Source organism: Brachyhypopomus gauderio, chromosome 10 (assembly GCF_052324685.1).
Source record: "Brachyhypopomus gauderio isolate BG-103 chromosome 10, BGAUD_0.2, whole genome shotgun sequence".
Classification (NCBI taxonomy): domain Eukaryota; kingdom Metazoa; phylum Chordata; class Actinopteri; order Gymnotiformes; family Hypopomidae; genus Brachyhypopomus; species Brachyhypopomus gauderio.
In genome coordinates this window covers 4095902-4118556 of record NC_135220.1, presented here as the reverse complement: position 1 = coordinate 4118556, position 22655 = coordinate 4095902, and the positions used below count along the sequence as shown (strand labels likewise).

The following is a 22655-nucleotide window of genomic DNA, read 5'->3' as shown; positions in this document are numbered from 1 at the left end:
ACCCAGACCTATCTCAGGGCTCTTACTGGAGTTGACAGTGTGACCCTGTCTGCCACATGCGATGTTGGACCTGTGCCTTCCTGCAACGTCCTGGACACGCCAGGTGTCACATGACCAGAGCACATGTCTGCAATTAAGGACAGTGTTCTGCATCCCGTAGCCTCACATAACCTCACATAGCATGTAACATGCTCATTGTTTTCACACACACAACGTTTTTATTTATTGCTAAGGCAGTAAAATGACACTGAGTAAACTAGGCTGGGTATTATTGAGAGGCCTATAAGTGCTTGACATTTAAGTTTAACGTTTTAGTGAAATTGACATTGTAATTTTAAACGGTAAAATATCACTCTGCATGATTTATGTCTGTTCACAAGACAGAACACAAGACATCTTCACAGGACATGTTCACAGGAACCACATTGAACTTTGAGACCAAAATGTCACTCTTCTTTTTTTCAGAAGGTTGACTATGTGAAACCGTCTTTCCCCAAGCCCGGCAGTTCTCTTGTATCGTACATAACATTCCACTGTTGTACCTGCCTGTCACCACATGACATATCTACACAGACATATTGGTATTATTGCGGAATGTGGATTACTGCTAGACACAACAGGGATGTTCCAGAGGACAAATTCTGAATTCTCCATTTTGTATTCTACATTTCAGAGGTACCTCTGTACCCATTTTAAGTGCAATACTAGCCATGGGTGTGGTGGTTAGTGAACTGGTCTTCTGACCAGAGGGTTGTGGGTTTGATTCTCAGGCCCTAGGATATGCGATAGAAAATGTATAAACCTGATTTGAATTCAGCATAAAGAAGTATTACATGGTCCACCTCTTTTAGTTCAGGAAACAAAAAGTTCATATTGTGTTTTGAAGTGTACCTAGTATTAGAACAAAAGTAACAGAAACATGAGTTTATGCCAGAGTTAGCAGGCTTACTGTTGATCTACTCATTTTACTCTTAGAATATTGAAACATACTAATACTCTCAGAGTCTATTACATATACACGTAGAAGGTGAACCCGTAAACAAGGGCTGTGAAAACTCAATACACAGCATACACCCAGTGGATACAGTGGCCTAGAGGGTAAACCTTGAACTTGAATTACTTACCCTTTCTGCACTATGTACATAACATACATTTTGGCATTTCTCAGAGATGTAAAAAAATAAAATAAAATAGAAACCACAGTGCTGCGTCTGCACTTAATGTCTGAGAAGCTCCCATTTCTTATATTATGTATAATTCCACATCTGTCAGTCTCAAGTAAACAATACCAGGACGCCACCTGTTCGGTGTTTGTGCTTCTCCCAAACCTCAAACAGAAAGAGAATACAACAAACAGGTGGTGTGTTGTGTTTGTTGACGAACAACCGACCCCAGGGCTGACCCCGGGAGTGCACCCAACCACTCTGCAGTATTGGGTGACCACTGGTGGAAGGAGAGTGTCAGGCTTTATGTGTCAGTACTGTGTCAGTACCTGGACCAGGCCTCCTCCACCCCCCCCCCATATGCACGCAGCTCTCCGTGTCTGTGACGTCCAGGAACATTGTGTCCACACTGAACACACTTGCAGCTTTGACCATGGAAAGTTGCAGGAGCAGAATGGCATTTCCTGGAGTTACCAAAGTATGACGAAGTTCTAGAGGAGGAGCTTGGGAGAGATACCTGATCTGTAGTGAGTCTCATAAGAGCCAGTTCCTCTGAACCAGGGCAAAGAATCATCATGTTACTAATAGAGACAATCTAATACTTAATTTGCAGTGGGCTAGTAGGCATTACATGAAGTTCTGTAACACTGAATCTTGGAGGTGACCTTGTCTGTTGATCAGGTGAGTAGGAGGATCATTGAATGGAAAAGGGTCTTGCTGGAGAGGTCTGCTCCTTAGGGGTCCACTGGGACTTTGGAGCTGAGAGGAGGTGGTGGTCTGGATCTTATTCAGGTGGTGTTCATTCTTGAACTGAACGGATGGTGTTACAAAAGTGGAGTCACCTGGACCTGGTAGGTAGGTGTTATGTGTGTGTACGTTTGTGTTTAGCTTTCTTTTGCATTTCTCATTATTCCTGCTCATAGGCGGATCAGTATCGCATGTTTGCCATCATGCCAGAACGTCTGGTTTTTCAACTCCCCGTCGCACATTGATCTGTCATTGTTATAGTGTGAAGTGAAAGTTGCTTCCTCGTGGTTAATAACAATTTTATTGATCAGTAAAATGATATCACTGGGTCACATGTCAAAGCAAAAACCTTGCATTTCCCTTGAGCTTGCCCCTGATTTGTTGCTTAGCGGTATTAGCTCCCCCCCTCCCCTCCACCCCACCCCTAACGGTTTACTATTGGAAGGAGCTCAGGGTAGAAAATACCCCCTCCCATATTTAGATAACCTTTATGTCCTGACACACCAGAGTATGGGATGGTACAACAACAGTGTAGCATTAGGTAGCAGGCAGACTATTTTTCTATTGTTGCAGGCGGGCTAGGGAAGCTGGCTGTATAGTGCAGTACAGGGTAGTATATTTTCTTTGCATAGGTGTTGTCCATAATCTCTCTCCTACACTAATGTTTCCTCCCTTAAAAAGTATTTTTATTTACTAGTAATGCTGGAAGCTCTGTACTATGATCTCTATATAGTCTCTGTGTGAAGTTCTGTTCACCGCAGACATACCTGAACAACATGCTAATGGCTCTCTATCAAGTCCAAGGGCTCCCAATGCCTGTCCAAGGTCTTGTTCCTGGCCTCTGGACCTACCTGATACGTGGACCATAGAACCTGATAGGTCACTTCTTCTGTGGTCCCCCGCTCCATGATATACCTGCATCTTTGTCTTGCGACAAATTTTCTTGCTACAATAATGGCCTTCCTGAATGCTGTCTTGTTCTTCCGCGTGGTAATTTTTAAGTCACTGTAGTATTTCAACAAATACTGTCTCTTGTTAATGTTAAGGAACTCACTTTCGATTGTTTCAATTGTTCTCAAACCTATCTTTCTGCGGAATTGTTTACATATCTTCTGTAGTGTGACCCTGGTGGTGTTATATTGTAATTCACATAAAAGCTTAGTATCAACTTCCCACTAACTAGCGTCCACAGGACAAAGGCATTGTCTTCAGAGCTGGTCTAGTGTGTTTATCACAGGTTCACATCTTTGGTGTGTATAATAAAGATTTTTTTGTGTCCTAACACTTTTTACAAAAATGTTCTACACGCAAGAATACTGTTTAAATGTGTTTAGTAATTAATATCATGCAAAGACTTCGTTTTATTTTCCTAATAATTTATTTTTGCTGGCTGCCAGACTCGACAACAAACACAATCCCATGTGGAGCTGGAGAAGGTGGAGCAGGACCACAGGTGGAGTAATGCCATGCTGGTCTGCTCCTCACCCTGGTCTTGTTGCCACAACAATGGTCACAAAACTGCCACTACCTAATCTTACTTTTGATGTTACTGTTACAGATATCTCCTGTAGGGGCCCTGAAGTGTTGACATATGTGCTGGGGATCACCGTGCCCTTGGGTGACCTCTGTGAATGACAAACGAATTTTAAAAGCTTCCAATTAACTTGAATGAAAAGGGCCTCCATTATTATATTTCATTATCGTAACAGTTCGCTTGCTAAATTAATTGTCAAGGAAGAATAGTAGTGAATTAGCCACACATATGGTGGTTTGAAAACAATGCTTCATGGGAAGAAACTTTATATTAGAGAGCCATCACTAAACTTCAACCATGTCCAGGAATCCAGCCCAGTACTGGAAAAAAAGTGTTATCGAATGTAAATTGTTATTGCTGATTTTAGGAAACAGCAGAAGTTCCTGGAATTATTTTACACTATGTATAGAAAACAAGAACATGTTAAAAGTTAATGGCAGAAATGACAGGAAAGCCAATAATTTCCGTCCCAGCCATTATTTGGGTGAAGGAATATGATGTGTTTATTTGTGGGGCATGCATTATGCAGTCAAACTGTAAGTTCAGAATTCACAAACCAGTTTATGTTGTTGAGCATTTTTGAACCTCAGAAGTTGTGATGTTGAAGAAGCAGCAGGAGGCGTAGTTGGAGATGGGAAGTTTTATTGTCCATCTCAGCAAATATACAATTTCATAGCTACCAACAGGAAAATCAAAAGAAAAGGCGCTCTATAGGCGTTGCAATAACTTAACGTTGCTAAGTTGGCACAAAAGACGTTAAATAGTCACACTTGGGCATGCACATTTCTGCAACATTGCAGACATTTATTGTGTGGAAAAAATAATAATTGGGTAATTTAAAATAATTAATCCAGTTTTTTAAGGGTGAAAACTGGTATAACAAAATAAAAGAATTATTTTTTTACCTAGTCGGCACTCCGGAATAGCGTAAAAAAACGCAAATATCTTTAACGTAGAGAAAGAGATTGATGCCCACGCAGTTCTTTACCGCACTGAACTTTTTATTATGCATTTGTCTATATACCTGTTTCGTAGTAAATTCTAATTCATGACGAAACAATTTTGAATGCTTGGTTTATGGGTCATCATTTCAATTACATATCTGGGCTGACGTTTACCTTTTTTATTACTACCGAAACCTTTTTAAAGTAAACTTTAAATCAGTTTGGATCTAGCTAGAATTGGAAAATACAACCGTCGATAAGCTTAAATGATTGCCATCGACAAAGCACCTGATACAGAAATCTAATAGTTTGGTGACTGTTGTCTCTTGTAAAAATATAGGTCTCTTTTTAACTATATGGTTGTCCTAGAAACAGGTGCTGTTTCCTCTATATCATATTTCATTCGTTTATTATGTGTTCTTTAGGTAAGTCACAGCGACAGAAAAACGAGAAACACTCGGAAGTAACCTGCTTATCGTACGCTCAGTCAATGACGTCAGAGAGACGGAGCCGGTCAATCATTTCTTGTCCGGCGTGTCTGTTGCCTCCAGTCGTGACATCACGCGCTTCTTCCTGTAGATTACAGTGCGATGGAAAGGCTAAACAACTAAGCCAAGGTGTCAGGTAACCGTTTCATTTTTTACTTTCTAGATAGGCTATATTGTGAGCTAGTTTGCTTTTATATAATATAATTTTGTTATTTATTACGGATCCAGAGCCCAAGGTAGAAATAATTTGAGGTGAATGATATTTAAACTACAATAATTGTAAATAAAAGTTTAATTGCCTTTATTTTAAAAAAATACCCATACATACTGCGTTTTTTTTTACACCTGTGGCGTTGTCTGGGGATGGGAATATTCGTGTGATTCGTGAGCTCAGAGCTCGATGTAAAGTCGACCACTTCCTCTTTGAAGCCTATCTTTAATTTCAAATCTGCTTGATCTTTTCTGTCAGTGCCAGTGAAGTCCATTCATGTGCTATTGCTGTAGTTTTCCACATGTTTACACAGTTTATGCTGTTTGGGGTATTTGCTGTTAATTAATTAATTGTTCCAAGTGTACGCCTGTCGAGCACCACGCGAGTGTGTGCGTGAATAAATGAACAGCTACTCTGACCTTGTGCCAAGTTATCTATCTCAGTTCAAAAGTATACGGCGCGACGCTGGGAGACTCTCTCTGCGTGGATCTATCCTTCTGGCTCCATGTCCGTGGCGATGCTTCGGTTTAGTATCGTGTTATCTCTCTGGGGTCGTTTCATTTTAATCTCGCGTGTTTGAAAGCTTCGTAGACGTCATAATACAATTCTTAATCTCACACCACGTAGCAAAACATTAAAAAGGCAAGACGAAAAATTTAGGCTCGTGACATAGTTTAAACCATTTTATTTGACAAAAACATATTCAACTTAGTGGTTTGTAAAAAAAAGCAACAGCATTGTTTACACATTATTTGAAATGTTATAGCCATAGTAGCATATTACATTTTCAGAAATATGGAAAAGTAAGTTGAATTTACTACATAAATACATTTACATTTAGAGCATTTTGCAGACACTCTTATCTAGAGAGAGTGTTGTTCACAAAATGCATCCTAGATAGTAGGATTGATAGGTCAGAATTTAGCACATTCTTGAGCCAGATAACTACTAAACTACAGGACTCAATCTCATTACCTAGTATTGCTAATAAACATAGGCTCAAGCAGGAATGAAACAGGAATTAAAGATACCTGGAAGTGCAAATAACTATAGACACAAAGAAAGGAAATGTTTAAAGAACAAGGACAACAAATGCTATCTGTGGTGTTAGTGGTTACTTAAGTAGCTACTCAACAAACAGATGAGTCTTCAGTCTATTTGTGAAGATGACAGGAGACTCTGCAGTCCAAGCAGCTAGTGGAAGATCATTCCATCATCTCGAAGACAGGACAGAGAATGTTCTTGAAGTCTGTCTTCCGTGAGACTTTAAGCATGGCATTTCAAGTCAAGCTATATTAGAGATTCGGAGCGCTCGTGCTACGGTTTGAGCTTTGACCATGGACATCATGTAGGGACGGGCTACTCCAGTTTTGTATTTGTAAGCACGCATCAAAGTTTTATACCTGATGTGTGCAGCTACTGGAAGCCATGCTGAAATACACCCAGAAACCTGGGTGTCAGAATGTGGTAAGGAAATAATTAGCTGGGTGTCATGAGCATAGCAATGATAGGAGAAATCATGAGACAAAATAATGTCACCAAGGGAACGAGTAAATAAAGTGAAGAGAAGAGGGCCTAGGACCGAACCTTGGGGGACTCCAGTGGAGAGCTTACATGGATTGGATGTAGATCCTCTCCATGTTACCTGATAGGAGTGGTCCTCCAGGAGAGAAGAAAAAATACTGAATAGCTTGCGTGGGTTGGATACGGATGACTCAAAAGTTTCTATTTAGTCTGCGGACTTTGCTGATGTTACTTCTAATGATAACTTTGACAGGAGGGACTGATATGAACTGGGAAGAAGAAGGAGATGAGGTTCTAGCTGAGGGGCAGACACACAGTTAATAGAATGATCAGAATATCAGAGTGTTCAAATTAAGGATCACAAATCCCTTTACAACAATAACAACAACAATAATAATTTGTTTAGAAGATTTCTCATCCGAAGTGCTTTCAAGAAGAAAGAAAGGTTAAACTCGTGAATTATTAAATACATAATTAACTAAATACATCACTAATCAAGTTACATTTAAGCGTAAGTATAGAGAGGGTAAGTGTACAACATTAGGTTTTACACTTCAGCAAGACAGTCAGATCAGTTTACAGACACTGGGAAGTGTTATATTGTCATCACCAGCAATAAATATTGGCCTTTTTGTGCATTTTGAAGAAGGAAGAGAAAAATATCATACAGGAATATAAGACTGAAATATCAGAGTTTAACTCACTTTAGTCCCAAGGCATGTAATGAAAGATGATGATGGGCATTGATTGGTAATGTAATATGAGTGATTCAAAGTTCAGTTTTTTTTACCTGGTGTTACAACCATATCTTGTAAGATAATAATAATGGAGCATCCACACTTCATTCAAGATGACTCAAGATACAGATTAGCATGAGCTGCGTAAGAGATGCCATACTGACTAAACACATGACCAAATGAAATCTAAATGAACTCTATAATGAATTGAGGGATACAGTTCACTGCAACACTGACCTCTGTAGAATATCTGAAGTAACTGCAGGGTAATACAATATTAATAATGCTCTAGACCAGCCCTGGTCCTTTACGGCATAGACTCCATGACACGTTGGAAACATTCCATTAACATTTTGTCCCATGAAGAATATGTATTACACACAAACTATATTTCACAGAGGATGTATTGCACACAAACTTTAACACACAAGCTCTTACACAGTTGAACTACAATTCTGCTGAAATACAATAAGCAGCCCTGACAAGCTCTATATTAAGATCCATGTTAAGTTCTGTTTTAAAACAATAATAAATTGTAATATTTGGCGGTTACACATGAAGAAGAGGAGTCGCGAAGGAGGGGCTATTAATGCAAACAATAGGCCTACCACAGTGTTTTTTAGTTCACACTAAAAATAAACTAGTTAAATCTTAAGTTCATGAAAATGAAGTAGTTCAAAGTTCAGTTCATACTAATGAAAATGAACTGGTTCACCCACAGCTCACGCACAGTGTAATTCAGTATAAGCCTGTCCACGTCTTGCTTCATTCAGCTGTAAACGTTGTGCTTGTTGCGTCGTAGTTCTTAATGACGGCTTTCCATTAAAAAAACTTGTTTTTTATCGTGTCATCACATGAGTCCAAGCGTGTGCCCATAGCATTTATTTAAAAGCTCAAACAAACCGGCTTTAGTAGTTCAGTCGTTACGCTAACAATGAACATGTTGGGCTGTGTTTACCAATGCGTCATATTAAATATTGATTACAGTTGATGCACGTAAACGGGCATAAAATGTGAGCGTAGTTCTCGCGAGAATGAATGAATGCAGCTTGAGTTCACATTCATTGTTAAACTGAACGGTTCAAGTTCTGAATTACGAGGTTGAAGTTGGTTACTTATTCGCAGTTTGAGATTCGTTTGGTTACTTATTCGCAGCTCCGTATTCGGCGGCTGAAGTTAGTTCCTTATTCAAAAAGGGTGTGTTCACGATGCGTGTTTGCTGCGCACTTTGTTTAAAAGCGATAGATTAAACGTTACATTAAACGGGCAGTTTCAGAGGCTTATTGAAAGCCTTATTGATGGTGGGCCAGAGAAATAACAAATGCATCATAAAGAAGAGGTCACTCCCTAAGAGAGGAACCTGATTTTAACCTGATCCAAAATCATTTTATACCTCAAATCTAACTGGAAACACAGCATATTGAGTAGTTAAGTACACGGAGAGCGCACTGAAATGGTTCAGAGTGGCAGGTTCAGAGGTCTGCTGTATGCCTGTAAGGCGTCGGGCCAGACAAATAACACATGCATCATACGTAAATGGTTACTTTCTGTAAGAGGAACCTGATTTTGGCCTGGCCCAGAATCATTTTATGCCTCAAATCTAACTGGAAACATGGCATATTGAGTCGTTAAGCGCACAGGTGAAATGGTTCAGAGGGGCAAGTTCAGAGGTCTGCTGTATGCCTGTAATGTCTTGGGCCAGGCAAAACTCAATTGTATCATACATAACTAGGTCCTATATGTATGAAGAACCTGTTTTTGGCCTGGCCAGAATCATTTTATGCCTCAAATCTAACTGAAAAGCTGACATAATGAGTGGTTAAGCATACAGGTGAAATGGTTCAGAGGGGCAAGTTCAGAGGCCTGCTGTATGCCTGTGAGGTCTTGGGCCAGGCAAAACTCAATTGAATCATACATAACTAGTTCCTATGTATGAGAAACCTTATTTTGGCCTGACCCAGAATCATTTTATGCCTCAAATCTAACTGGAAACATGGCATATTGAGTAGTTAAGTGCACAGGTGAAATGGTTCAGAGGGGCAAGTTCAGAGGCCTGCTGTATGCCTGTAATGTCTTGGGCCAGGCAAAACTCAATTGTATCATACATAACTAGGTCCTATAAGTATGAGGAACCTGTTTGTGGCCTGGCCCAGAATCATTTTATACCTCAAATCTAACTGGAAACCTGACAATGAGTAGTTAAGTGCACAGGTGAAATGGTTCAGAGGGGCAAGTTCAGAGGCTTGCTGTATGCTTGTAAGGTCTTGGGCCAGGCAAAACTCAATTGTATCATACATAACTAGGTCCTATATGTATGAGGAACCTGATTTTGGCCTGGCCCAGAATCATTTTATGCCTCAAATCTAACTGGAAACACGGCATATTGAGTAAAGTGCACAGGTGAAATAGTTCAGAAGGGCAATTTCAGAGGCCTGCTGTATGCCTGTACGGTCTTGGGCCAGGCAACACTCAATTGTATCATACATAACTAGTTCCTATATGTATGAGGAACCAGATTTTGGCCTGGCCCAGAATCATTTTATGCCTCAAATCTAACTGGAAACACAGCATATTGAGTAAAGCACACAGGTGAAATGATTCAGATGGGCAATTTCAGAGGCTTGCTGTATGCCTCTAAGGTGTCGGGCCAGGCAAAACTCAAATGCATCATACATAAAAGGTTCCTATATGTAGGAGAAACCTGATTTTGGCCTGGCCTAGAATCATTTTATGCCTCTAATCTAACTGGAAACATGGCATATTGAGTAGTTAAGCGCACAGGTGAAATGGTTCAGAGGTGTAAGTTCAGAGGCCTGCTGCATGCCTATAAGGCATTGGGCCAGACAAGCAACACATGAATCATACATAACACGTTACTTTCTGTTGGAAAAACCTGATTTTAGCCTGGCCCGACATCACTTTATACCTCAAATCTAACACGGCATATTGAGTAGTTAGGCAAACAGATGAAATGGATCAGAGGGGCAATTTCAGAGGAATGCTGGATGCCTGTAAGGTCTTGGGCCAGGCAAAACTCAAATGCACCATACATAACTAGTTCCTATATGTATGAGAAACCTGACTTTAGCCTGGCTCAACATCATTTTATGCCTCAAATCTAACTGGAAACACGGCATATTGAATAGAGCACACAGGTGAAATGATTCAGATGGGCAATTTCAGAGGCTTGCTGTATGCCTCTAAGATGTCGGGCCAGGCAAAACTCAAATGCATCATACATAAAAGGTTCCTATATGTAGGAGAAACCTGATTTTGGCCTGGCCCAACAACATTTTAGCCCTCAAATCTAACTGGAAACATGACACATGCAGTGGTACGCACATGAAATTGTTCAGGAGGTCGATTTCAGAGGCTTCCTGTATACCTTTAAGGCGCCGGGCCAGGCTCAAACCAGGTTTCTCTTACCCATACGAACCTGTTATGTATGATGCATACGTTACAAACTGGCAGCATGAGGGCTAACACCTCAGCAGTGAGATACTACAGCCATCTTCCTTAAGTTGGCTTAGAAGAAGAATACAGCTGTAGATCATCACGGCCGATTACAGGGAGCTCTGCCTAACACTGGCTCTGGAGCTTCTCCTGGTAGAGGCAAGAGGAACCACCCTGGAACCAGTCCTGACATCTACAGAGCCACCAGGTCTGTTCATGACTCAATGTGAGGAACTTTACGGCTTTATGTAATAATGAATTTGCAGTGGTAATGAATATAAAGGTATGTTCTAGTTAATCGTAAAAGTGTACATCATGGTGTCTGCTCATGAAACTAGAACAACAAGGCCCGGCAATCTAGGAGTCATGTGAACCAGCTGGGTATATCAGATGATCAACACCCCTGAGCACAAAAAAAGAGCAACGGTGTGTGTGTGATTGGTTGTCTGAGACTTGTACTTGTGTTAAATTGTAAAGCGCCTTGGGTATTCTGAAAGGCGCTATATAAATTGAACAATTCATTCATTCATTCATTCATTCAACTGTGTGTGATTGTGAAGTGAAGTGTGTGATATGTGTAGAGAACAACAGCAGAGACTTCTGCTCTAGTGTCGCATCCTCAATCATAACTGCAGCGTAAACCTTTACTCTCCTGAGATGTAAACCTTTACTCTCCTGAGATGTAAACCTTTACTCTCCTGAGATGTAAACCTTTACTCCCCTGAGATGTAAACCTTTACTCCCCTGAGATGTAAACCTTTACTCTCCTGAGATGTAAACCTTTACTCCCCTGAGATGTAAACCTTTACTCTCCTTAGGTGTAAACCTTTACTCCCCTGAGATGTAAACCTTTACTCTCCTGAGATTGGCTGTCTGAGCTTCCTTGACAGGGATTGGGAATTTCAGGTAAAACATTTCAGTAGTCTAGACAGAGTTATATTTCCACATCTCCAACTATGATTGTAAAGATTGTGGTTGGTTATTTGAATTCATATAGCTTTCTAGCTCAAAAGGTGTGTTTTTTTCCTTTGACCTCTCCATTCAAAACAGGTGTTTCTACCATCAGACCTGTTACTCAACAGGATGATTATTGCACCATTCTGTGTAAGACTCTAGAGATTACACAGAATGGTGCAATAACCAGTGACTTAGCAATTTGGGGGCTCAAGGCGAATTTAGCTAGGGGGCCCATCAACATTAATATGCGAGAAATAAGTTCAGGTTCACACTACACGATTTTAGGCTGGTTTTTCAGTCGCCGACTGTTTTTTGTAGATCGCGGACAGAAACTGTGGTCGGAGGCAAATCGGCGATCACTCGGCGCTCGCTCAGTCGTGTAGTGTGAACTGCTGAAAGACGCTCGCCGAGCCGTCGCCGACTGGTCGCTGGCTCGTCGCAGACGACCGGCAGATATCTAGCATGTTTAATATCTCGCATGTTTAATATCTAGCCCAGTCGGCGACTGAGAGTCGGCAGCAGCGTCTAGCTACAGCCAATGGGAACGCGGAGAGAGAACCGCGGCACCGCTGAAGATATCTCTGAAGAATGTAAAACTTTCAAGAATGCTTTCAAAACAGTAACCCAGCAAACACACAAAATCCTCACCTTTCTTACAACTTTTTTTACAACTGTGTTTAAGTTATTGTGACAGCACTGGAGAAATAGTGCGATTGATTATATCTATGTTCACTGCAACGGAGAGATGAAATAATTCTGGCAATTTGGGACTATGGAGTGTTTAAACGGTAAAAAAAAATAATACATGTACATGTACATTGTTTTTTCTTCTACGTGGTGTTGCTGGTTCTCGCGAGAGTTTCGTTTTCATGTTCTCGTGTTTTTGGACGGCAGCCAGATGAGTCGGCGATTCCCCAGTCGTTTAATTCGTGAGCCCGCGTCGCTGATCAGTCATGTAGTGTGACAAGGGGGCCCTACAGTGGGAGGGGCCCAAGGCAATTGCCTAGCAACGCTTCTATGCAAAGACCGCCTCTGGCAATAACCATTCAGCTGAGTCTAGAGACTGTGTCTGGAGACTCAAAAATCTCAGAAGCAAGATACATAGGACTGAATTTCTCTCCTCCATTTTGCAATCAGAACAAATAATCAGTAGGAACCAAAGTCAGAGGTGCGGTTTCGGAGGAGGGTGCAAACATGCCGCCGCACGTCACTGCTCATTTGCATAAAGTTGAGCCAAGCTCAACTTGTTCGCGTCGCTCGAATCGCTCACTTCGCGTCCGCCGCATCGCGTCGCTGGGTGTCGCTCACTCTCATTGAAAATGAATGACTTCCGGTCGCCGTGTCGCTCTCGTCGCTTTCGGTGTGAACGCACAGTAAGGAGATTCCTCATCAGCTGTCAGAGCAAGCTCATTAACAGTCATCACAGGTTCAGTTCCATGATCTAAGAACTGAAAAGAGCTCTGAGTCTCTAGGATTTCAGAGCATGGGTAGGCTCCATGGTGAACTCACGGCCCTCCGTCCCGCCCCTGTCATGTGGTGTGATATGAGTACCCTGGGTGAGAACGTCAGTCTATTATCTGAGACTTTTGTCGGTTCACACAAAGCCACATGTTTATCTTTAAGTCTTAGTCAGGGCCTGTGAAAGCTGTCTTGAGGTTTCACAACATTTGTTGCAACTGTTTCTTTCTTTGTGCTCTTTTGAAGTTCCAGAAGCTTCTGGGATGAAGGTCCATCTAAAAGTTAATGTAAAGGCAGTCCTGGGCCTGCTCATCCTGGCTAGCCTCTTCATCTCATTCAGGAGAGTGCAATGGACAGAACAAACGGTAATGTACACACACACCCACACACACACACACACACACACACACACACACACACACACACACACACACACACACACACACACACACACACACAGAGCCGGCCCTGACCAATGTGGTGCCCCCTGCATCATGAATAATCAGGTTGATTGTATCAGTATTAAAGAAACAAATAAAGCAAATGAATTATAAATATTACTGTATAACAATAAATAAATATAAAAGTGTTGCACAAAAAATATTTTAAAACAATTTTACACAAAGTAGTGCAACTTTGAACAACTTTTAGATATTAAAAATAAATAAAAAATAAATAAAAGACTACCACCTGTCACGTTGAGGACCCCGGCCCCTCCCCTTTGGGCGTGTGTATACGTGGTCCACATGCTTTGTCTGCGTCTGTGTAATTCCGTGGTGAAGGCTATGTCGTGTGATAATGTGTATCACCTGTGAATAGTCTCGTAATCACGTGGGGCTAATGTGGTTTGTCTATTTAATGTGCGCTCGCGCAGTGTCCTGTGCTCGTCGTTGTCTAAGGTTTACACGTTGTTGTGTGAATGAGTCTATGTTCTTCGTGCGCTGTATGCGCTTCTCTGTGAATAAAGTAACCGTGACGTCAGTCAGCAAGGATTCCCGTGTCTCGTCCTTCGCCCTGCCCGCACGTCACAGAACGACGAGCCGTCAGAGACACCCTAACAATGCCAGGCTACAAAGGAAAGCCGAAGAAGGGCAAGAAGCCCAGTAAGCGGCATCACCGCTCTTCATCTTCTCCCCCACGCCGCGAAGCTCCGCCGACTCGGACGCAGCTCATGGAGGACCCAGAGTGCTCCTACCTGCTCTGCGCAGCTCGGGAAACCACTATTCCTGAGCTGAAGGAGGAGTACCACCGGACTGCGGTCCGAGTGTGGCGAGAGAGGCACCCCGCACCTTCCCGGGAAGGCTCGCCCATAAGAGTGAGCGGCGCGGAGTTCTACCAGGCGTCGCCACCAGAGGGCGAGCTTGGAGAGGAGGAGGACCCACCGACGCAGGAACAGCTGGAGCAGGATCCCGTCTGCGCGTTCCAGCTGGCCGCGGCTCGGAGGACGCAGGACCCCGAGTTGGCCAAGGAGCTCCGCGAGGGGGTGGTGTGGATTTGGCGTGAGCGCCAGCGACGCCCCCATCCAGCACGCGCCCTCTCGCCTCTGAGGGTGGACTCCTGTGTCTTCGGTGCTACGGAGTCCACCCCAGAGAGCGAATTTGGGGAGGGGACTCCGAGGAGGAGTCAGAGGAGGAGGAGAATTACCCTCCATCCATCTACTCCGCTCCCACCGTGGACTATGTTGGGGAGGAGGAGGAGGAAGAGGAGTACCCTCCCTCCGTCTACACCGACACCACCATAGACTACGGCGAAGAGGAGGAGGAGCAGGAACCTCCGTGGGAACCGTTAAAGGGAGGAGGAGTCCTGGGGAGACCGCATCCTCTGGACCTTCTGGGGCCAGCCCCATGGACTATTCCCGGGGTGAGAGTCCGGCTGAGTCCATGGAGGGGGTCCTGGAGGGCGAGGAGGAGCTGATGGACTACGAGGAGGAGCTCCCTCGTGCTGCACCTGGCATGTCCTACAGCCACGCTGCACCTGGCACGTCCGCCAGCCGCGCTGCACCTGGCACGTCCGCCCGCCGCGCTGCACCGGGCACGTCCGCACTGCACCCGGCGGAGGGTTCGCAGCGAAGGCAGGAGGGGGATTGCCCAATGCAGCGCCAGCAGCTCCGGACCTCTCTCCCCTACTCGCTCTCCTCCTGGCGCGAAGCCTGGCGCCTATGTCATATGTGTGTGTACCAGTGTTTGTTAGTCTCCCCCTTTGTGTGCCTAACCCATTCTTCCCTCTCGTGCCACTGTGTGTAAGCGTGCCTGTGTGTGTGTTTGTGACCGTGCCAGCCAGTCAGCAAGGATTCCCGTGTCTCGTCCTTCGCCCTGCCCGCACGTCACACCACCAGTACAAATCAGTGCATATGCCAAGGGTTAGGGTATGCATATGCCTACTGCAACATTGTTATTATTTCAAAAGTGCATCTGAAATGAACAGAGGAGCATATGTGTGTTTTAATATATATTTATTTATATATATAGATAGATATACTTTATTAATCCCCAATGGGGAAATTCAATTATTATATTATATATAATATTATTATTATTAATTATATATATATATATATATATATATATATATATATATATATATATATATATATATATATATATATATATATATATATATAAAACTTGCTGAGCTAAGCTAATAATAGCACCTACTAGGATTGGGCAGTATGATGACAGTATTGTAAAATTGTGGCAGTATATTAACCACATGACGTGACGCAACGGAAAAAGCGACAATGACGAGTGTTAGTTGTGAGTCAAGCGAGCTGGTTTAAAAGAAAAACACCACTGCTACAGATTGGCAGCATTTTGGATTTGTTTCAAATAAAAAGGATGAGTCAGCAAACCTATACGAGTCAGTGTGTAAGATCTGCGCCACCAAAGATGGAAACACATCAAACATGCATTCTCATATTAAAACGAAGCACCCTTCAATTACACTTTAGCAGGTGCTAGAAAAGTCCCGACTCAGTTGCCACTTTAATTGGAGCTTTTGCCAAATACAAAAAATACAAAAGAGACGATAGAAGGCTGGTGATGTGTGTTGTGTGTTGTTATTGTAATAATTATTAATTTGACTAATATTATTAAACAATGAAGTTATGATTATGTGGACTTTGCTTGTTTTCATATTTATTGTTCATTTGTAAAATAAAATAAAAAAATGCATGCACACGAGTGCCCCCTGGACAGACGCTCCTAGCCTTTGCCTATATTGCCTAATGGAAAGGCCGGCCCTGCACACACACACACACACACACACACACACACACACACACACACACACACGCACACACACACACACACACACACCTAGACATGCATATACTTGCACACAGACATGCGCTCCCCCACATACATGCATTTGCATGCAGAGATAATGTTCTATGGAAGCCAGTGAAATCAGACACCTTAACGCACTGTTGCCCATTTGTGTAAGGTGCTTGTAATGACTGTCTTGTCTAGTGTAACAGTGTGTAAAGTGCCTGTAATGACAGACTTGTCTAGTGTAACAGGGTGTAAAGTGTCTGTAATGACTGTCTTGTCTAGTGTAACAGGGTGTAAAGTGTCTGTAATGACAGTCTTGTCCAATGTAACAGTATGTAAAATGTCTATAATAACAGTATTGTCTAGTGTAACAGTGTGTAAAGTGTCTGTAATGACAGTCTTGTCTAGTGTAACAGGGTGTAAAGTGTCTGTAATGACAGTCTTGTCTAATGTAACAGTGTGTAAAATGTCTATAATGACAGTCTTGTATAGTTTGTATAGTGTAACAGTGTGTAAAGTGTCTGTAATGACAGTCTCGTCTAGTGTAACAGGGTGTAAAGTGTCTGTAATTACAGTCTTGTCTAGTGTAACAAGGTGTAAAGTGTCTGTAATGACTGTCTTGTCTAGTGTAACAGTGTGTAAAGTGTCTGTAATGACAGTCTTGTCTAGTGTAACAGTGTGTAGTGTCAGTAATGACTTGTCTAGAAAAACATGCACTGATGAGCCCCACTTACACTTCCTTTTTCCAGCCAATGTACATCTCTCTGTTGAGAATAAAATAAATGTTTTATGAATAGATGATTACTTCTGCTATGTATTTCTCTGTATATTTCAAGATCTATAATAATGTAATATTATATATTACAGTATTATGAGTATTAGTATTATGAGCTAAAAACATTTTGTTGCAGAAAAATAAATAGTTCAGATCTCCATGCATGGCAGAATCCATCAGTGCACCTCACACTAGTAAAGTCTGAGATCAGGAAGTGGTATTGTGTTCTGGAGCAGTGTGTGGTACACAAAACCTGATGTAGGATGAAGTTTATATTTGTTTTCAATCATTTCTAAACGATGTTGTCAAGGCAGATGTTAAGCGTCCAAGGTCAGTCATGATGCCGTTGTTACACGGTGACTCACAAGTCTATGTTCTACCCCCGTGTCTGCTTCAGGAGTCGAGGAGGTGGATGGAGAACTCTGGGTGGTGGTCCCCGGGCTCTCTGTCCCGCGCCTCCGTCCGCCTGCTGGCTGGAGCCCCCCCACAGAAACAGAGTGAGTACTCTGAGACGTAGAAGCCCCACCGGCTCTTCTGAGGTGACCAAACAGGGCTCTGTCAGGAGATCAGCGGCCCAGTGTCTCACACACACAAAAGATACAAGAATGGAATAGAAAACTCATAAACTCAGTCTAGGTCACATCTCTTACTTATGCTTTGCCAATAGAAATACTGTAACAATATGTGTACAACAGTATGCAAATTTACAGAGAAAAGAATATCTCCAGAGAGATTAAAGGTCATATAATTTTATTTCCTGTAATGTGGATTTAATAGTTTAATGGTTTGGTTGTTTTCTAGAGTACCTTACTGTCGGTCTCTCATCTGTCAAGAGGACGAAAGAAAATTATCTTTTGTCCACCCTGCATTCCATCTTCAGTCAGTCTTCAGAGAAGGAGCTGGCTGATATGGTGGTGGTCGTGCTCCTGGCTGACTTTGACCTAAACTTTGTCCAGGAGACTCTTGGGAGCATCATAGAGAGGTTCTCTGCCAGGTTGTCCCAGGGGCAACTACTGGTCATCCATGTGGATGAGGAGATCTACCCCCCTCTCACAGGCCTCAAGAGGAACTTCAACGATCCTCCAGACCGAGTGACCTTTCGCTCCAAGCAGAATGTGGACTACGCCTACCTGGTGCAGTTCAGTGCCAACATTTCTCAGTACTACCTCATGCTGGAGGACGATGTGAGCTGCTCCAAGGGGTTCCTCTCCACAATACAGGGCCACATCCGTTCTCTTCAGTCTTCTACGTGGATCACCCTTGAGTTTTCCAAGCTAGGTTACATCGGGAAGCTCTACCAGTCCAGAGACCTTCTCCATCTGGGACAGTTCCTCTACCTCTTCTACCAGGAGATGCCGTGCGACTTCCTCCTGACACATTTTCGCACACTACTTATGCAGAACAAGCCGATCCGCTTTCAACCTTCTCTCTTCCAGCACATGGGAACCTACTCCTCATTCAGGAACATCTACAACCGACTGAAGGACGAGGACTTCAACGCAGATCCTGCTCATAACCCTCCAGCTGATGTTTACACAGACATCGTGAGTTATAATGAGTATGGTCCACAGCAAGCATATGGCCAAGGAGCATACTATTTCTGGGGTAAATCCCCTATCGTAAAGGGGAACTTCTTCCTTATAGCTTTTCATGAACCAGTGGTCATTTCCCATATCCTGATTCAGACTGGGAAAAATGGAAAGGATCTGTTGGTCTCTGGAGATGTAGAACTGGGAGAGTCGTTGATGAAGACATCAGCTGGTACGAAGTGCACAGGAAGTCACGTGCTGGGATCTCTACAGGACGGACAGTTTGAGAAGCTGGACATCCATCTGACAGTGAAGAGCCCCGTGCTGTGCTTGAACATCCGAGTCACAGCCAGTCAGTCGAGCTGGGTTATCATAAAGACCATCCAGGTCTGGACTGTTAGCAAAAGCGAGAATGAAGCTGGCTAATCATGAGGTCTGGTCTGTTCCATCAGGAATTGTAGCGTGGGCTGATACACGGCTCTACAGAGGAGGCAGTTATACAGAACCATGAAACAAAACTTTGTGCTGTTCCAGAGCAACTGATAACGCTAAAGCCATAAACGCTAGCCACGGGTCCAACAGAGTGCAATGTTGCCATGGTGAAGGAAGGTTTTGCATTCTGGCCTATGTCCCCGTCATCTCTAGTGCTTCCTCATTCTGGATGGGGCTAGTTCAACTTTCTATGCATTTTGAGATCAAGTTGTACAGTTATTTAATTTGATCTACATTACAACTTGTAATATTTGTAATAGAAAATTTCATTTTGCATTCAGTGGACCAAATAAAATAATGTTCTTCTTTAAGCTTACTTCAGGTGATGGTGAACAGGACCATACGAACATAGGTATAAATCTATCAAAGTTCTATCTATATCTGTGTTTTTCCACTTACACACATTTACAACATGTAAATTCCAAATGTTACAAAATGCTGTATGAATCATCTTTCAGTCTTTGAACAAATTATTCTTAAGTCATCCCAAATGTTATATATATACTAGACTACTCAAACAACTGCATGGCAGGTACTATGTTGTTGACAAACAGCACCCTCTTTTGGTCATAAGTGCATCCTACCCTCAAATTTATTACATTATTTCTGGGTGAATGATTCATTGAACAGTGGCAATATCTGTTCTGCATCTCATGGGTATCGTTTGAAATGTACTTAACAATGGATCTAGGAACCACTTTGATGGTCACCTGACAAATGACTTAAATCTGGGTCTTGCTGTTGGAAGGTTTGGGTGGTCTACAGTAGTGATCTCCAGGGCTGCATCATCCAGTGACCTCTTGGTCTGCATCATCCAGTGATCTCCAAGGCGGCATCATCCATGATCTCCAGGGCGGCATCATCCATGATCTCCAGGGCGGCATCATCCATGATCTCCAGGGCAGCATCATCCATGATCTCCAGGACTGTGTCATCCAGTGACCTCCAGGACTGTTTCATCCAGTGACCTCCAGGACTGTGTCATCCAGTGACCTCCAGGACTGTTTCATCCAGTGACCTCCAGGACTGTTTCATCCAGTGATTTCCAGGCACTTTTCTTATTTTCCTTTTTAGTCTTTCTAGTTAGGTGATTGTACATATTTCTGCACCTTTTACAGATATTCATCGTTCCAGGGGAGGGACTAACCAGAAATGTAGTACATCTTACTTTTAATAATCAGGCACTTCACACATTTTACTGCAAAGTATAACATATATCCCCAGGGGACCAAAAGGGGAGACATTTCCTTTGCTTGGAAAAGCTAAATCATTAGTTAAAACAGCTGTTTTTAAAACCTTGTGCTAATTGTGATTTTAGTTTCCTTAAGTTTGCCAGACAGTTTATACAATAATCCAATTAATTAGTTAATTAAGATTATTCGCATGCTCATAAGACCTGTTATAGTAGTCCATTGTATAATTGTTGTAATTGTTGACGTTGTATTAACTTGTACATGCGATTATCTGAACATCAATATGGAAATGCAAAATGCACTTACAATTTAGGGGCATGAAATTTTGATTATTACAAGAAAACCTCTATATAGTAACCTGTGTCTAAACATAAAGAATTTACACTGAAGATTAGACAATTGTCTCACAGAGAAACTGAAAGGTCACATTTTAGAATCTTATAAACCGAGTCTTTTTAACCCAGAGAGCGGAAATGTCAGTTTGCTCATAGCTGGATGTTGTGTGATTTTATAATAGTTTATGGTGTGTGGGTGAGTTCTCCAAAAATAGAACTTCTTCCGTTCATCTCGGCAATCATCAACAACTCCTTAGTTTCGGGTCATGTGCCTACCGTGTTCAAGATGGCAAGGGTGGTACCAATCCTGAAAAAAGCAACACTTGACACCTCTGACATGAACAACTACAGACCGGTATCACTTCTTTCTTTTCTATCAAAAACTCTCAAGCGAGCAGTCTATGACCAATTATCTCTCTTCCTCACCCAGAACCAACTCCATGATCCTAATCAGTCTGGCTTCAAATGGGCGCACTCAACAGAAACTGCCCTCAAAGCAGTGACCGAGAAGCTCCATGCTGCCAAGGCTAATTAGCTATCATCAGTTTTAATTCTTCTAGATCTTTCTGCAGCCTTTGACACGGTGTGCCTCGGTGTGACTGGCTCTGCTTGGAAATGGTTCCAGTCATATCTTGAAGACCGTTCCTATCAGGTAACATGGAGAGGATCTACATCCAATCCATGTAAACTTTCCACTGGAGTCCCCCAAGGCTTAGTCCTAGGCCCTCTTCTCTTCTCTTTATATACTCGTTCCCTTGGTGACATTATTTTGTCTCATGGCTTCTATTATCATTGCTATGCTGATGACACCCAGCTAATTCTTTCCTTCCCTCATTCTGAAACCCAGGTCTCTAGGCGTATCTCAGCATGCTTGACAGATATTGCTTCATGGATGACTACTCACCACTTGAAGCTCAACCCTAGCAAAACTGAGCTTCTGTACATTCCAGGAACCCCAAACCCACACAATGACCTTACAGTCTCCTTTGAGAACATCTTGTTAACACCATCAGAAACCACTCGAAGCCTGGGTGTAACGTTGGACAACGAGTTGTCCTTCTCAATACATGTTTCAAAGCTGACCAGATCCTGCAGATTTCTCCTCTGCAACATACAGAGAATACGACCCTTCCTTACACAGGAAGCTACTCAAGTGCTTGTGCAGTCTCTAGTCATCTCTAAGCTGGACTACTGCTATTCTCTACTTGCAGGTCTTCCTCTACGGGTCATCAGACCTCTACAACTAATTCAGAATGCTGCAGCACGACTGGTCTTCAATCTACCCAAGATCTCACATGTAACTCGTCTGCTACGCTCTCTTTACTGGCTTCCAGTAGCGGCACGCATCAGATATAAAACCTTGATGCTTGCTTACAAAGCCAAAAATGGACTGGCCCCCTCCCTACATGATGTCCATGGTAAAAAGCCGATCTGTACAGCGAACACTCAGAACCTCAAGCTTGGCTCGACTCGAAACTCCATGTATAAAGTCTCATGGAAGACAAAGCTCCAGACTATTCTCCATCCTGGCTCCAAGATGGTGGAACGATCTTAGCTGCTAGGACTGCAGAGTCTATTGCTATCTTCAAGTGTAGACTGAAGACTCACCTGTTTGTTGAGTTCTTACCAGAGCACAACTCAGCTGATACAACTTGCCATTGTTCTTAAATTGTATGTCTGTCTATGGTTATTTGTGCTTCTTGGCAAACGTCTAACTTGCAAAACACTAGGTAATGATATTGGCTCCTGTAATTTAGTAGTAGTCTGACTCAATGGTGTCTTGAATTCTGGTCTATCCGTACTATTACCTAGGATGTATTCTGTGATCAGAAGCAAATCACTTTGT

The 22655-nt window shown here is 42.6% G+C and overlaps 1 protein-coding gene across 13 annotated transcripts; it reads left to right on the top strand.

Moving 5' to 3' along the window:
• The first annotated feature begins 1688 nt into the window (after positions 1-1688).
• Positions 1689-19597, top strand: LOC143525214 (alpha-1,3-mannosyl-glycoprotein 4-beta-N-acetylglucosaminyltransferase C). 13 transcript variants are annotated; one of them, XM_077018847.1, is made up of 7 exons: positions 1689-1844; positions 4814-5012; positions 11620-11707; positions 12252-12348; positions 13463-13581; positions 17658-17757; positions 18062-19597. In XM_077018847.1, exons 4-7 carry the CDS (start codon positions 12297-12299, stop codon positions 19213-19215), a joined length of 1425 nt encoding a protein of 474 aa, XP_076874962.1. In that variant the 5' UTR covers positions 1689-1844; positions 4814-5012; positions 11620-11707; positions 12252-12296; the 3' UTR covers positions 19216-19597. The 13 variants fall into 13 exon arrangements, with proteins under 13 accessions (XP_076874962.1, XP_076874973.1, XP_076874961.1 ...); XM_077018846.1 differs by having other exon boundaries at positions 1713-2014; XM_077018845.1 differs by having other exon boundaries at positions 1713-2018.
• Positions 19598-22655: the final 3058 nt, after the last annotated feature.